A 14,956-nucleotide genomic window follows, 5' to 3' on the forward strand; every position below is an offset into this window, starting at 1 on the left:
GTTGTAAGGTTAATTTAGTTGCTAAAGGCAGCCTGCAGTACCCCGGTCAGCCTTCAACTTGAGGTACTCAATGAGACACTTCCTAGAGTAGTTCAAACTGTGCATGTTATGTGTCCATTAGACGCCATCTTAATCTACTTAATTTGGCTTCAATGCGCAATTAAGTCTTCACATAGGAATGAATGGTGTCACATGATTGATGGCTTTTTCCATTCATATATACAGTCATGGGTTGGGACAAGGGCAACTTTCTGTGGCTGTGTCTCAAATGGCACCCTTTTCTGTTTGACCAGGGCTCGACTCAAAGGTACAGCATTACATAGGGAAAATGTTGCCATTTGGACAACAGCCAGAGTCTCTCAATAGACAATTAATAGCCTGTATCTGCTGCTGAAAGGAGCAGTAATAAAGTGTCAGGCAGCCTCGCAACCCTACTGTGTAAAAATAGAGTATCAAACAGCATGCTTTTTTCTTATTGTGTAGCCGTAATACTTTCCCTACCTATCAACTATTTGATCTGTTTTGGGGGCAATTTATGATAAATTAGTGGAAAATCCAATCATGTAATCTATGTATATATCCCAAATGGCATCATATTCCCTACATAGGGCTCTGGTCAAAAGTAGTGCACTATGGACCATAGGGTGCCATTTGGGATGTACTCCATGTGAAGATCAAATGACTGGTTGATATTATAATTTGATCAGTGTGATAAAGATAATAGCCTCATGATGTTTCCCTTCCTAGAGCCCTAGCTCTAGTTATGTATAGAACAGTAAAGGCTATGGAAGGAGGGTACACTTGATAGGCACTATTCTCTGGATGCTGCAGGCCTCTACAGAGTTGAAGTACAGCCCTAAAAACACTTTCAGAATCAATGCACAGGTGAGAACTGTGAAACACACATGAACCACACTAGATGCACTAACTGTAAGTAGCTCTAGATAAGAGTGTCTGCTAAATGTTACTAAAATGTCAATTGTAAATGTATAACATAGCAAAATACTATTCTACAATACTATTCTGCAAGACCCACTGGTTGATGCTTATTTATAAAACCCTCTTAGGCCTCACTCCCCCCTATCTGAGATATCTACTGCAGCCCTCATTCTCCACATACAACACCTGTTCTGCCAGTCACATTCTGTTAAAGGTCCCCAAAGCACACACATCCCTGGGTCGCTCCTCTTTTCAGTTCGCTGCAGCTAGCGACTTACACTGCACAGTTTTATCTCAATCTCTTCATTCAAAAACTCAATCATAGACACTATTACTGACAGTTGTGGCTGCTTTGCATGATGTATTGTTGTCTCTACCTTCTTGACCTTAGTTCTGTTGACTTAGCCCAATACTGTCTGTACCATGTTTTTGTGCTGCTACCATGTTGTGTTGCTACCATGTTGTTGTCATGTTGAGTTTCTACCATGCCGTGTTGTCACGTGTTGCTGCCTTGTTATGTTGTTGTCTTAGGTCTCTCATTATGTAGTGTTGTGTCTCTATTGTTGTGATGTGTGTTTTGTACTACATTTATTGTATTTATTTATTTTTATTTTTAATCCCAGGCCAACGTCCCCGCAGGAGGCCTTTTACCTTTTGGTAGGCCGTCATTGTAAATAAGAATGAGTTCTTACCTGACTTAGTTAAATAAAGGTTTAATAAATAAATACAATCATAAGGCCCTAACAGCTGCATTATTGTAGGAAAGGTGAATAAATACCTGTAATATGGGAGCACTGACTTTACTTCAAGCCTGCAGGAATACAGGTACGTACAGGTATGTATGTAATGTAATGTAGGGCTCGTTGTTTCTACCTTAGAATAAGAAAATGTGATCTGATTTAGTCAAGTCAGGCATCACGGTAGTTTGGAGCAATGTTTATTTTATTCAATGGTGAGTTCAGACTAATATCTCTAATTGGTAGCTGATGTGTTTTGCCAAAATGTCTCAGATGTTCCAAAGCCCATGGCACAGTCAGTGAGACTTCATTAATGAGTGCACAAAGCCTGTCTGCCTGTCAAATGCTAGGGCCCATAGGGCTCTGGTCAAAAGTAGTGCACTATGTGGGTTATAGGGTGCCATTTGGAACGGATCCACAGTGTTTGTTTTCGTCAGTAAAAGCTGAGTGGCTACAGCTCTGGTCTGGTGGGTTTCACAAGGATTTGAACCCAAATATGAATTACTCCCAGAAACCTGAGGGTAAGTTTAAAAATAGAATTAAATATGAAGAAAAAAAACAGAAAGAAAGCCTCTGGTTGCTTAAGACAAGTCAGTTCTCTGGACTGAGTAGAGGGTGGATGTTTACAGCTGTTGTTTTACCACACACACAGTTGGATTCGTACGTATATAATTACATGTATTTTTGTGTGCAATGTGGATGCTTGTGCAGCAGGTACAGTACATATATACAGTGTAGATATTTTGTCCTGTAGCTAATGTGCTCACATATATGGAGGTATTTCCCCAAATAGAAAGTGATTTCTATCACCACGGCCGTAACCAGTGTCTCTGAATTGGTCTTTCCATTACTATAATTGCAGACACCTATTAAGTCAGTCCAGTGTTGCATTCCCCCCCCACCTCATCATCATCATAAAGCTTTGATTATTTTATTCAGCTGTTTAGAGTTCGGGCAAAAACCAAAATGTGCACTCAGCGGGGGCCCCAACACCAAGTTTGGGAAAACCTGAAATAGGGAGTAGCAGATTTGTTTAGAGATACAGTAATACAGTAATGCACTTTTCTCCTTCCCACAATTACTGTAGTAGCTAGTCCTGTTCTGTCTGTCTGGGGCTCAGCTGGTGTGTTGCAACATCTTGACCGCTGTCTGGTCGCCATCCAACCCGGCTGCCTGTCCAGACTCCTACACAAACCTGAGGTCTGCTTATTGTGAAAATAGCTTTGGCTAGTAATAACCCTGCTGCAGAGCAATGTTCCCACTAAACTGTGCACGTGCGTGGCAGCCCACTTCCTCCAGGACTGCCACACAGAAGAAATGCCATGCTGCGGAGACACATAAGAGATTGGCGCCAAAGTTGACACATTTTAACAACCCGAACACAGTGTCGGGAAATGGCGGCGAGTAGCGTGGACAAAATGGAGGAAATGGAGAAAAAGTTGGTGAAGCAACAGCTGTGCTGGAATGAGAACAATATGGGGGTCAGTTCTGATGATATGGAGCTGGAGGATGAGAGTCAAGGGTCTGAATGGTTGGTTGTGAAAAGACATAGGAAGAAGAGAGATCATGATATTGAAAGCAGTGGAGTGTCTAGTAAAGAAAGCATGAAGAGGGCCAAGGTAGGAAGCAAGAGTAATGATGTGTTGGAGTGGAAAGTGGTGATAGTGTTTGATGATACCACAAGGCCTCACTTATCCGACTAACTAATGCCGTAGAATAAGAGGTAGGTGAAGTGAAATTAGCTTGGTTAATTGGAAATGGTAGATTGTTAATATTGTGTAGTAGCCGGGCTCAGCAAAAGAATATTCTGAAAATGGAAACGCTTAATTGGAAGAAAATTAAAAGCCATGTCCCTGGTGCTTATGCTAGATTGAAGGGAAGTCATCCCTGGAATCCCAATATCTAAGTCCATAGATGATATTGAAGAAAATGTGAAGGAAGCAGAGTAATCGAGGCCAAAAGGTTGATCAGCAGAAAAGAGGGTTAAAGAAGTGAACGCTTATCAGTGATGCTGAGGTTTGAGAAAGTCTTGCTGGGAAAAGTACATGGAAAAGTACAGATAGGATTCCTTAGTTTAAATGTTCAAGAATTTGTCCCATGTGCACTGCAGTGTATTAAATGCCAAAGAATGGGACATATAGCTGCTCAGTGTAAAGGAAAGAAAAGATGTGCCAAGTGAGGAGGGGAACATGATTACGGTGAATGTGGAAGCAATGTGAAGGTTAAGTGCTGTAATTGTGGGGTAGAAAACAGTGCAGCATTTGGTGGATGCCATGTACAGAGAGAGGCTAGAGAGGCTCAGAGGTATAGCACCATTCATGATGTATCATATGCAGAGGCCGTAAAAACGATTGGTAGAACTACAGTGCGGACTGACGGAGCTTACATGGACAGAAGTGGACCTACTGTTGGGGATGGTGCTTCTGATGGTCTGACAGGGTTTCGAGGCCAGTTCAGAAATCTTGTGCTCATGAATGTGTGGTGTCAAAGGACACTTTGATAATGAATGAAGTTGACTTCATAGTTTTTATTGGTAAGGTTATCAATATGACTCGGGTTGTGGAAAGCAGAAATGCCAGGTTGAAGGTTATTGTGGAGATGGCAAAAGAGATATTGGGAGTATCATATGTTACTGTTGAAATGGTTGTTGACATGCTGAACAGGGTGGAGTGTTTCAGCATGATATAGATCAAGTTTAATGGGTTGGGGAGGGTTTTTGGGGGTGAGGGTGTGGTAGCAGTTAGGGATTTATTTAGTTTAGATTTTTTTTCATGGTAGTACAGAATTGGGCAGATCATGATCGATTGTGCACTGGACTGCCATGATTTCATTGATGAAGAAGAAGATAAGATATTTAACTTCACTGAGCTCTGGTTTTGGGCAGGTGGAGAGAGTGAACCAGGATGTGGGTAGGTTTCTGCGGTTGTATTGCCAGGACCGGCCTGGTGAATGTGCGAGGTACATCCCATGGGCAGAGGTGGCTCAGAATTCCCTCCGCCACTCCTCTACTAACATGTCACCGTTCCAGTGCGTGTTGGGCTACCAGCCGGTCCTGGCCCCATGGCATCAGAGCCAGACCGAAGCTCCTGCGGTGGAGGAGTGGGTGTCTCTCGAAGGAGACCTGGAGAGCCGTCCAGGAATCACTAAAACATGCTGGTGGACGGCAGAAGAGGGGCTTTGACCGGCACCGCAGTGAGGCGCCCGTTTTCGCACCGAGGGACTGGGTCTGGCTCTCGACCTGAAACCTGCCCCTCCGCCTGCCCTGCCGGAAGCTGGGGCCGCAGTGTGTGGGGCAATTTAAAGGTTAGAGCTTCCTTCTTACTATCGTATTAACCCCTCGTTTCATTCGTCTCTCCTCAGGCCGGTGGTGGCTGGTCTCCTGCAGGAAGGTGAGGTGCCGGAGGTCCCTCCTCCCCCTCTGGACATCGAGGGGTCCCCGGCGTACACTGTACGTTCTATTCTGGACTCGAGACGCCGAGTGAGGGGCCGTGGACTGGGAGGGGTACGGTCCAGAGGAGAGGTGCTGGGTACCGGTGGGGGACATCTTGGATCCATCACTACTGAGGCAGTTCTTGATTATTTGCCTGCTTTTTTGGGGGTTCATTTTGGAGGCCGTAATAAAGTCGAGTTTCCCCATTATCCTCTGCTCTCTGAGCTTGACTCCACACCCACCACTCCAGGCTTTGTGACAGTGATTGAATCAACATTATAACAGCCCCAATGCAACAAACAAATCTAACTTTGCAAGATTGAGTCTGTGATTTTGTTGTAGGCAGTGGCAGAGAGCAACAGAGTAGAATTCTATTGGCATGGGTAGCCCATGAACGGTCTTTCAGTTAATACGCATTTCAGATCAGTTCAGATAAGAGCACAGTGTGCACATTTTATTTTTATTTAACTAGGCATGTCAGTTAAGAACAAATTCTTATTTACAATGACAGCCTAGGAACAGTGGGTTAACTGCCTTGTTCAGGGGCAGAATGACAGATTTTTACCTTGGCAGCTCAGGGATTCGATCTAGCAACCGTTCAGTTACTGGCCCAATGTTCTAACCACTAGGCTTGCCATGTGTTAGCAAGTTATTTGCTAGTTAGCAAGTTATTAGCCCAGTTATAGATACGTATGGGGAGTTACTGCTTCCAACAAAAGCACAAAACGTGTAGGCTACATTTCAAACGGTCTTTTGAGACAGGCTTGAATTTGCAAATAAGTCAACAGGCAGAGGGGTAGCCTACATTGTGGGCCAGTGCTAATCTCTCTGGGCTTGTCTCGCTCTCCACTGTTATCCAAGCGTGGCTGATCACATGACACCTAACACAGACTGACACTCCAACATAATTTGGCACAAAGTATGGCAGTGAATGCTTGTCTTGGGTGACCAGTAATAACTATAGTACTGTATGTCTTTACACACTCTTTGGCTGAATTCACAAATTCAAATTATTTGTGAGTCTGTGAGGAAATATTTATCTTTAATGTGGTCATACATTTGGCAGGAGGTTAGGAAGTGCAGCTCAGTTACCTACTCCTCTCTCTCAATTCCACCTTAATCTGTTGCTGATTTTCACATTGATTGTTGATGTTACTATAGCAGCAGACATAAAACCAGAAGTGCAGAAGGAGAGAGAAGGGAGAGGGAGGGTGAAAGCATAGCACACAGAGTGGGTGGCAGGCTGCAGTATAGGTGGTAACGGGGCGGGGGGGGGGGGTAATCATTGTTGCTAGCCTGATCCCAGGTTTGTTTGTGCTCCCTTGTCAACTCCTATGGTTGACAATTGTCATACAAACAGATATAAGACCAGGCTACATTATTCCAATTAAACCATAATGTCTCATGACAGTGTAAGTCATAGCATGTTTTCATTATGAATAATACTGATGAGCAGAAGGGTGTTAACTGGCCCAGACAGTCATGGAATACAGATGTACATGCATTATTTTTTTATTTTACCTTTATTTAACTAGGCAAGTCAGTTAAGAACAAATTCTTATTTTCAATGACAGTCTAGGAACAGTGGGTTAACTGCCTGTTCAGGGGCAGAACGACAGAGTTGTACCTTGTCAGCTCAGGAGTTTGAACTTGCAACCTTCCGGTTACTAGTCCAACGCTCTAACCACTAGGCTACCCTGCCGCCCCATTATGGGGTGGAGACAGACAGGAGGAACACAAGCTACACACACAAACACACCCTCTTCATTCTTCTTCCTACAATAATCAAAGGAAACAAAAGTGCAATAATGTCTTCCTCTGTGGCAAGACTACTGTAAATAACAGGCACCTTTACTTACTAACATATTGCGCAACTGTGCTGCAACACCACAGTCGTTTTTACGGCCCAAGGCGCCAACAAGGCAGTTTGTTTGTCGTAAAATGTGTTGCTCTTACTTTATCTTCCAATCTGAAAGATCTTTTGGTAAAAACAGATCTACAACAACAATGTTTCCTGAATTGCCATGGCTTCTATGTGCTTATATATCTATGAAATGTATGCATGCATCTAATTAGATCAAACCAAATGAAGCATTTAAGCGTAAGACCTAAATGGATTGACTTCAAAAGAGTCTAATGACATTAGAGGGAGTGTTCTCTAGGCACGGAAATGACCCATGATCCAGGTCAACTAACCCTCATTCAGTTGAGTAGGAGTGGGGGGGGTACTAGCAGATAGTGCTACTGAGGGTAGACGGCAGTGCCTTGCTGCATGCATTACTTCCTTACTTTAACGGCGTGTGACTGGAGTCGAGCTGGTCGACTGAGGTTCTTTGGAATGCATGCAAATATGTGTATGGAAGCAAACCAAGGTTAGCTAACAGACTGCAGCTGGGTTCCACTTCCAACACACTAGAAACTGTTTTCTCAAGTCTGGCTAGTATAGTGAGCTAGTGCTACAATAGGAAATGAATATGAAAGCAGGCTGAGTAATTCCATAATCATTAATTGTCAAAATACCATATACTGTACATGCACTCATGCAAAGACATCGGTGCACAGAACAAGGGACTGTGGTCTATTCCAGTCTGAACTTCTTACCTGTTCCATAATCACACTGTACTGTACTATACTGTATAATCACACATTACACCATTAATGGCGGTTGGTTTGGGTTAATTCTGACACATACCAGTTGACGCATCATTCATAGGAAGTGGCTGGCTTGTTAATGAGTGGTTGGACCACATACCATACATACAACATCCAGTGTCATCACAAGGTAACTAATGACGTCATCTGTCATGACATAGCCAGGTATAGCGCCATTGACTAACATCATGGTAACGTTATGTCGGTTGGTCCTTCAACAATGTTGAAGTCAAACTCTCCCAAGAAAGTAGCCTGGTCCCAGATCTGTCTTTCCAACTCCTATGGTCAATGTTGGAGCTGTGACATTGACCGTAGGAGTTGGCAAGACAGCACAAACTGATCTGAGACCAGGCTACCAAGAAAGAACACATAATTGTCAAGAAATCTGCTGCAGGTCCATAAATGGAGGACTGACAGCTGACTGCACTACAGTAAATGCTGTTGAGTCAGCTACCTACTCAGCACTATTTGACCCCGATGCCAGAGTGTAGCTCTTGTAGCCCTTCTTACACCCAGACAGCCTGGCAAATGAGCTGTCAACTTAAAAGCATTTCCTGAAACTGAGACGTCCTCTCACACCCACAATCACACACACGTACACAGACATTGATTAACGCAGGCATGCACACACACATGCACGAGCGTACAAACAGACACTCAAGGAGTCAACCAAGACTTCAGCAAACTACATCAACATGCTACAGTGTGTACCTCCAGGTCTCATTAAAAAGCAGCGAGAGCAGCTCAGATTGTCCATGATGCACTACGGTCATACCCTGCCCCCACAAGGGGTGATAAGAGGGTTTCAGTGTTTGCTGCAAGTACAGTCTAAAATTGGTAACAATATTTCAATCCAAGTTTGATAATACCCTACACGTGTCTGGTATCTACTTCACACAGCATCTCACACTTTGGTGGAGAGAAAAGATCAATGTATATCTTTCTTTAGTACAAGGTAGATTGACAGAGGAAAAGTGTATAGATTGTTGTTGGTTACAAACATGTCTAACAGAGGGTCTTTCCATTGTGTCATCTATCAAACTATGTCATTCTGGACTTCATCAGACTGTTATTGTCTTGAGTGATATATTGTCTGCTCAGCTGTTCTTCCACAAGCTTCTTCAATAAACATGTTGGAGGGTAGAGGATTCTATATGTGATCCTGTGTGGCTCAGTTGGTAAGAGCACAGCTATAGCAATGCCAAGGTTGGTTGTAGGTTCAATTATTATAGGGATCACATACACTTACTAAAAATGCATGCACTCACTGTACTATAAGTGGCTTTTTACATGAATAAGTGGGTGTACTGAACCTTCATCCTCTTAATGCGTCACCTTGGAGCAGCCATCAGCTTTAGAGGAGTGCAGTAGAGATATCTACAGCTAGCTACACTATATTAAACTCTGCTGGGTTGACTTTAGATATTTTTTTATTTAACCAGGCAAGTCAGTTAAGAACAAACTCTTATTTACAATGGTGGCCTACCCCGGCCAAACCCTAACCCGGACGACACTAGGCCAATTGTGCCCTGACCTTTGGGACTCCCAATCACAGCCAGTTGTGATACAGCCTGGAATCGAGCCAGGGTCTGTAGTGACACCTCTAGCACTGAGATGCAGTGCCTTAGACCGCTGTGCCACTCAGGAGACCACAAATTAGATATAGCCACCATCTATCTTCTACAGTCACAGGCGGAGTCCCAAATGGCACCCTAAAGTAGTGCATTATGTAGGGATATAGAGTGCCATTTAAGATGCACTCACATATTTAGCAGCAGCTGTCAGACAATAAAACCCTTTCATAGTTCCATAATTTATGCTGACAACATATATTATTTATGGTGTTTCTGAGCTATTTGCTGATAGAGAGATTCCCCAGCCAGACCCTCTATAGTTCCAGCACTAACACGTTTCCTATTCGTGAGTGTAAAAAAAAATGTTTTACGTTGCATTAACTTACTCTGGGGCCTAACATGATAGAATGTTACTGATTAACAAGGCCCTCCCTGGTCACTGTCATCCCAAAACATCTTTGAAAGATCTCTTCTCATCCCATCTCTTTCTTTGAATAGATGGATATCGTATGAATTCTACTGATATGACACTGAAGTGAAAAGATGGTGGCTCAATCGCAAATCACCCACTTCCCGTAGGCCCTCCATTTGTGCGTTCACACTCCACCTCCGCAATATGCGCAAGTGTCCCAAAGCTTAGGGAGTGAAAATGATCGAGGGTGTATTGGCTAACTAGACCCTTCGATAGCCACTTCAACCGAGCCAGCATGGATGCAGGTTCCAGAGCGAAGTGCTATCCCAACACACACAGCAATATGTTTGGAGTTTGCGCAATTTCATACGAAAGAATTGAGAGGTGTGCCAAATTATACAGTATTACATGTGCTATGGTGTCCACCCAGTCTGCCCAAAGTGCGGGGAAACATATGATTATGCAGCTTTCTCGCAGCGACATGAGGAATTTACATGTTGTGGTGGTCGTCTTCAAAGTTGTTTCTGCTGGTCGCAAAAAGCTAAATTGGCATAACATGAGCTGAAATAAATGTAAAAGGCTTTGAAAATAAAATGCTTGAAGTATGCTCCATGCTCTGTTGACATTTCACAGAGATACACTTGTTTTTGTGAGAAATCCTATAAAAAGAACAGGAATTTAACATTAATTTGAAAAGCGTAAACTAAAATGTGAAAATACTACATGTCATGTCTCAAAATCAATATCTATTTTACATCTATATTGTTTAAAATCCTGCGGATTTGAGAAGAAAGATGACGAATTCAACAGGAAAGTGAGCCTGTTAGGTAGCCTTCATTCTCTCAAAGCATCCAGCCTAGCTGACACAATGCTCTGCAATGTTCTTTAGTTTTGACCACTTTTTTCTCTGGCCATTGATTTAGTCACCCGAATTTTGGCCATCCGACATGGGTAAAACATCCTACATGGGTAAACCATCCTACATGGGTAATTGAACAGATTATGATAGAGGCATGAGGTTTGGACCATTGTTTTTCTTAAAGGATTATCTACACAATTAACATGTAATTTTACCCATTGTTCAAAATATGCGTTTTGGATTGGACACCCTACAGGTATGTTTGTTTGTGCCTGATTTCGAGGCTTGATACATAAAACAATTGAAATACCTCCAATGTTTAACTGTTACCGAGGTTTACTTCTTGTTAAATGGCAAGGGGGATTTATTCATTAGAATTTCATTATTATTTAAATGTGGAACATAAATTGCATCACAAGTGTGTCCCGAAGTTGATGGATTTATTCATTAATACCCTCGCCACTCTATTGATAGCCCCATAGAACCACCCTGATCTCACGAGTTTACATTCTGCTATCTGTGTAGCAAACAGAATGTAAGCATGCGTGATCAGGATGGTTCATACGAGGTTACTCTATTTAAGTCACCCCTAGGAGTTGTCACCAACACGTGGCACGGAGGGCATTCAGAATGAGTTGGTAGTGGCGAGGGGCTACTTTGGGATTCACCAGGTCATTAAGATGATGATCCACTGTATAGGTCAGAGAAGGCTGTGATCAGGTCAGAGGTCATGACCTTTAGTCTCTGAGACACTAGGCTACTACAACAGACCCGCTGGTGTAATTATGACCTCGGCTCTGAAAGTAAAGTAATCTATTACATTCTATAAATGAAGGAAAAACGGGCCACACAAACACACTTTCTATCTCTCTTCCTTGTTAAGGACAAATTAACAATAAAGTTCCCTACATATTGTGGACCATGTTATTACTGCATAATGTGGTGTTATGCATTTTCACTATTCCGTGGGAAAGTGTCCATGCATTACTGCCCTACCAAGCAAAAGAGCAGTAACTGCTCATAGAGTGAAACTGAGAAAAATAAACGCTTTTTTATTGTCCAGCCAACTGAATTGTAGGCAGAACATTTGAGATGTGGTTGTCTGTTGTTATTTTTTATTCATATTGACCCTGACCTCTAACATGACATTTGTCCCTAGACGGCAGTTACTGCCTTCTTGCTTGGTACACCCACTGGAATACGTTTCCATGACGATTGTTTTTAACACAAACTTGTGTTAATATATTGATTTGTATGTAGCTGTCCTTGTCATATAGTTTGATACTTGTATCAACGAAGAACAATAAATAATACCAAGGTCAACCGTAGACACAGCTGCACAAAGCTCAGTGAAGCCAAGGTAAAAGGCAGTAAGTGACGTGTGTGATGTGATGGCAGTTACTGCCTTTTCCCCTGGTTTCACCTGAACTTTTTGCAGTTACTGCAAACATGACCCCCTATTTTGTCCAATACACAACACAATGGAGACCGGATATTTGTCCACAAGATAAAGCATGTATTTAATGTTTAAAAAAAGTAAATAACTCATTTTTGACCAAATGCAGTTGTCTCTTGTTTGGTAGGGCAGACTAGACCGACTCACCTAGCAAATATGTAAGGTGCATTATGCAAAGCTTTTAATGAAATGGTGTTGAATAGGAGTTATTATCTGATGAAAATATATGTTTATCTGGCTTCAGGGACCTCTTGACCATGGGAATTCACACGACAACAGAAAACAGCCAATTGCGCGTAAAAAAAAAGGCTTATATTTATGGTGGAGTAAAAACATGTTGATGGCATCAATGTCGTTCACTCCCGAATTCCAAGTTATGCAATTCTACTCTTGGCTACTGCTGCTCCCTCCAGATACATTTAGGCTAATACATTAGTCTAACCTGAACGTCAAAACACAAGCAAATACCAACCCAGACATGTGTAATTTGATGGGATCTCTATGTACCAACCTTTCACTTGAGTCTCGTAATCCCCAATAATCTCCTTGTCCTTCTTGACTCTCGTATGGGATGACATGATTCTTTAGGAATTAATTATGGAAGCCTGTAGACTTCGCCTTAATAAGACACCACAACGTAGCCTACAAATCTCTTCGGCAGATGCATAAAGCAGAATGGGCTTCATGCGTTTCAAAGAACTTCAGTGTCCCAAATTGCACTTGAGGTTGCAAGGCGATCAATGCGACTTTGAACTGCAAAACAAATAAGGATAACTCCCCTCTGTCGTCAACATAGCATTTTAGAATGTCGGTAAAAAATAAAAAATAATCTGCATTTACTGCATGTTCAATATATGATATGTTTTAATATAACCACTGCCTTGAAGCAGGGTGTATGCGCAAGTGCTGCATCGTGCGATTTTCAATGCGTCTTCCAGCCGCCCTTTTTCCTGCAAGTTCTCGGTCTGCTGCAGCAAGCCAGGAAGAGTTGGATGCTAAAGTCATCTCAGACTCCTCCCACACTCGCCTCCTCTCACACACTCTCAGTCTCTCACTCACACATACACACTCCCCCACGCACACATGCATGCAGACACACTCCCTCACATACACACACATGCAGAGGGTAATTACATTACAGTGGTTATGCACATGAATCTGACAAAGATATTTAGCAGTGTTGCTGATACAAGTTGACAGATTTCAAAATGATGAGATTGAAAGAAGCACATCATCATTAGCACACAGACACTGGTGACCTGGAAAGGCTGCTTTATAGACCACAATTCAGAACTCTGAATATGTCCCTCATAACAGACGAGGGCTTTTTTGTTATCTGATGTAGGCCTAATAATATCACTAACCTCAACATGGCTGATGTTTTTAACAACAATGTTGACAGTTGTAAAAAATTGTCAATGACACTGAATGCTATGTTTTGACACAGCTGTCTGAATGATGAAAGATAATAGGTTTTCATGTTTCTCCAGTGGAAAATATTACTCAGCAATAACTCTGCACGACTCACATAGCCTTCATTTCAAAGACAGTTTGAAGATTAAATTTACCACTAAGTCAGTGGAAGAAGATGACTTTGAACTGTTACCATTCTGTGTCATGAGGCGTTCTGTTTTTGAGTACTGCTGATTCTCAAAACCGTGTCCACAGGGTCAAATGTCAAAAGACATGTTCAACAGATTTGTATTGCCTGAAGGTTTCATGGTATCGACGAATGATATGAAGAGTTTACTAAAATTCTATTACTGTATGTCATATCTGATTCCAAGTAAGGCTATGACTCCTGTTAGGAATATTAGTTGTAACATCATCCAAAATAAGCAGTCACGCAATAAAGGGCATTAAAAAGACAGCATTCAAAATCAGGTCAAAAATCACAGTAAAAGACTGGATCAAAATCAGAATGGTATGTTGGCAGTGTCACTGCATTTGAAATCATGAATAGAGCACATGGTTCCAGAGTGGTATTTTTGTAGAAGAGCATTCTTTCAGACACTTGGAACAGGATATTGACCTGTGGCAGCCAACAACTGGACTTTGAACATAGCCAATAAGCAATTTCTGTGACTCTTGAATGAGAAGCTTCTCTTTCCCAAATCCAATCTCTCCTAACTCAACTCAGAGTCCCAAGGTATTGCAGTGAAGGATCCTGGAAAACAATGACTGTTCTTGAGGCCAAACAAGGCTCCATTGTCCATTTCCCATTCCAGTTGCATTCCAAATGGCACCCTATTCCCTATTTAGTGGACTTCCTTTGACCAGGACCTATAGGGCTCTGGTCAAAAGTAATGCACTACATTAGGAGTAGGGTGCTATTTGGGTCGCATTCTGCATAATTCATTAATACATTAGCCTCTTTGGGAGCCATGCTGGTCAACCTCTACTGTAGTGAGCATCTGAAGACTAACACATTATATATAATATCCTTTTTAATAATACATATTTAAGCACAATGCACAATAATAAGTCAGAAAGCGAGCGAGGCACTGGAGCATTTGCGTTACGTTTACCCAATTCTATTTTCCGTCATGCCACTTTAATTCACATAATTTACTCTCCTGCTGGTATTTATCCTGGTAATAGCATATCCTTTGAGTAATACCTCACTCATATATCTCTCAATGGTCTCATTAATACAGTGGTTCCCTTGCCAATGGGAACTGACCTCTATCCATTTGACCTTTTTGACTGACCAGTGGGGAGCAGGGGATCCCATTCAGATCCCATTCACTTCCGTCATCATGAAGTGCTTTGAGAGACTAGTCAAGGACCATATCACCTCCACCCTACCTGACACCCTAGACCCACTCCAATTTGCTTACCGCCCCAATAGGTCCACAGACGACGCAATCGCTACCACACTGCACACTGCCCTAACT

At 42.4% G+C, this 14,956-nt stretch overlaps 1 protein-coding gene across 9 annotated transcripts in view; it reads right to left on the minus strand.

Annotated features, from left to right (window-relative positions):
• The window catches only part of LOC112254826 (SLIT-ROBO Rho GTPase-activating protein 3), a 65,089-nt gene extending 52,066 nt beyond the window's left edge, over positions 1-13,023 (minus strand). For all 9 annotated transcript variants that reach the window (XR_006083788.1, XR_006083787.1, XR_006083790.1 and 6 more), the window contains exon 1: positions 12,571-13,023. Coding sequence is in view for 5 of the 9 variants with exons in the window: in XM_042324614.1 (XP_042180548.1) it covers positions 12,571-12,637 (67 nt within the window). In the remaining 4 variants the exon portion in view is untranslated. The remainder of the gene's footprint in view (positions 1-12,570) is intronic.
• Between the last annotated feature and the right edge of the window lie 1,933 nt (positions 13,024-14,956).

This window comes from Oncorhynchus tshawytscha, linkage group LG07 (assembly GCF_018296145.1).
Source record: "Oncorhynchus tshawytscha isolate Ot180627B linkage group LG07, Otsh_v2.0, whole genome shotgun sequence".
NCBI lineage: Eukaryota > Metazoa > Chordata > Actinopteri > Salmoniformes > Salmonidae > Oncorhynchus > Oncorhynchus tshawytscha.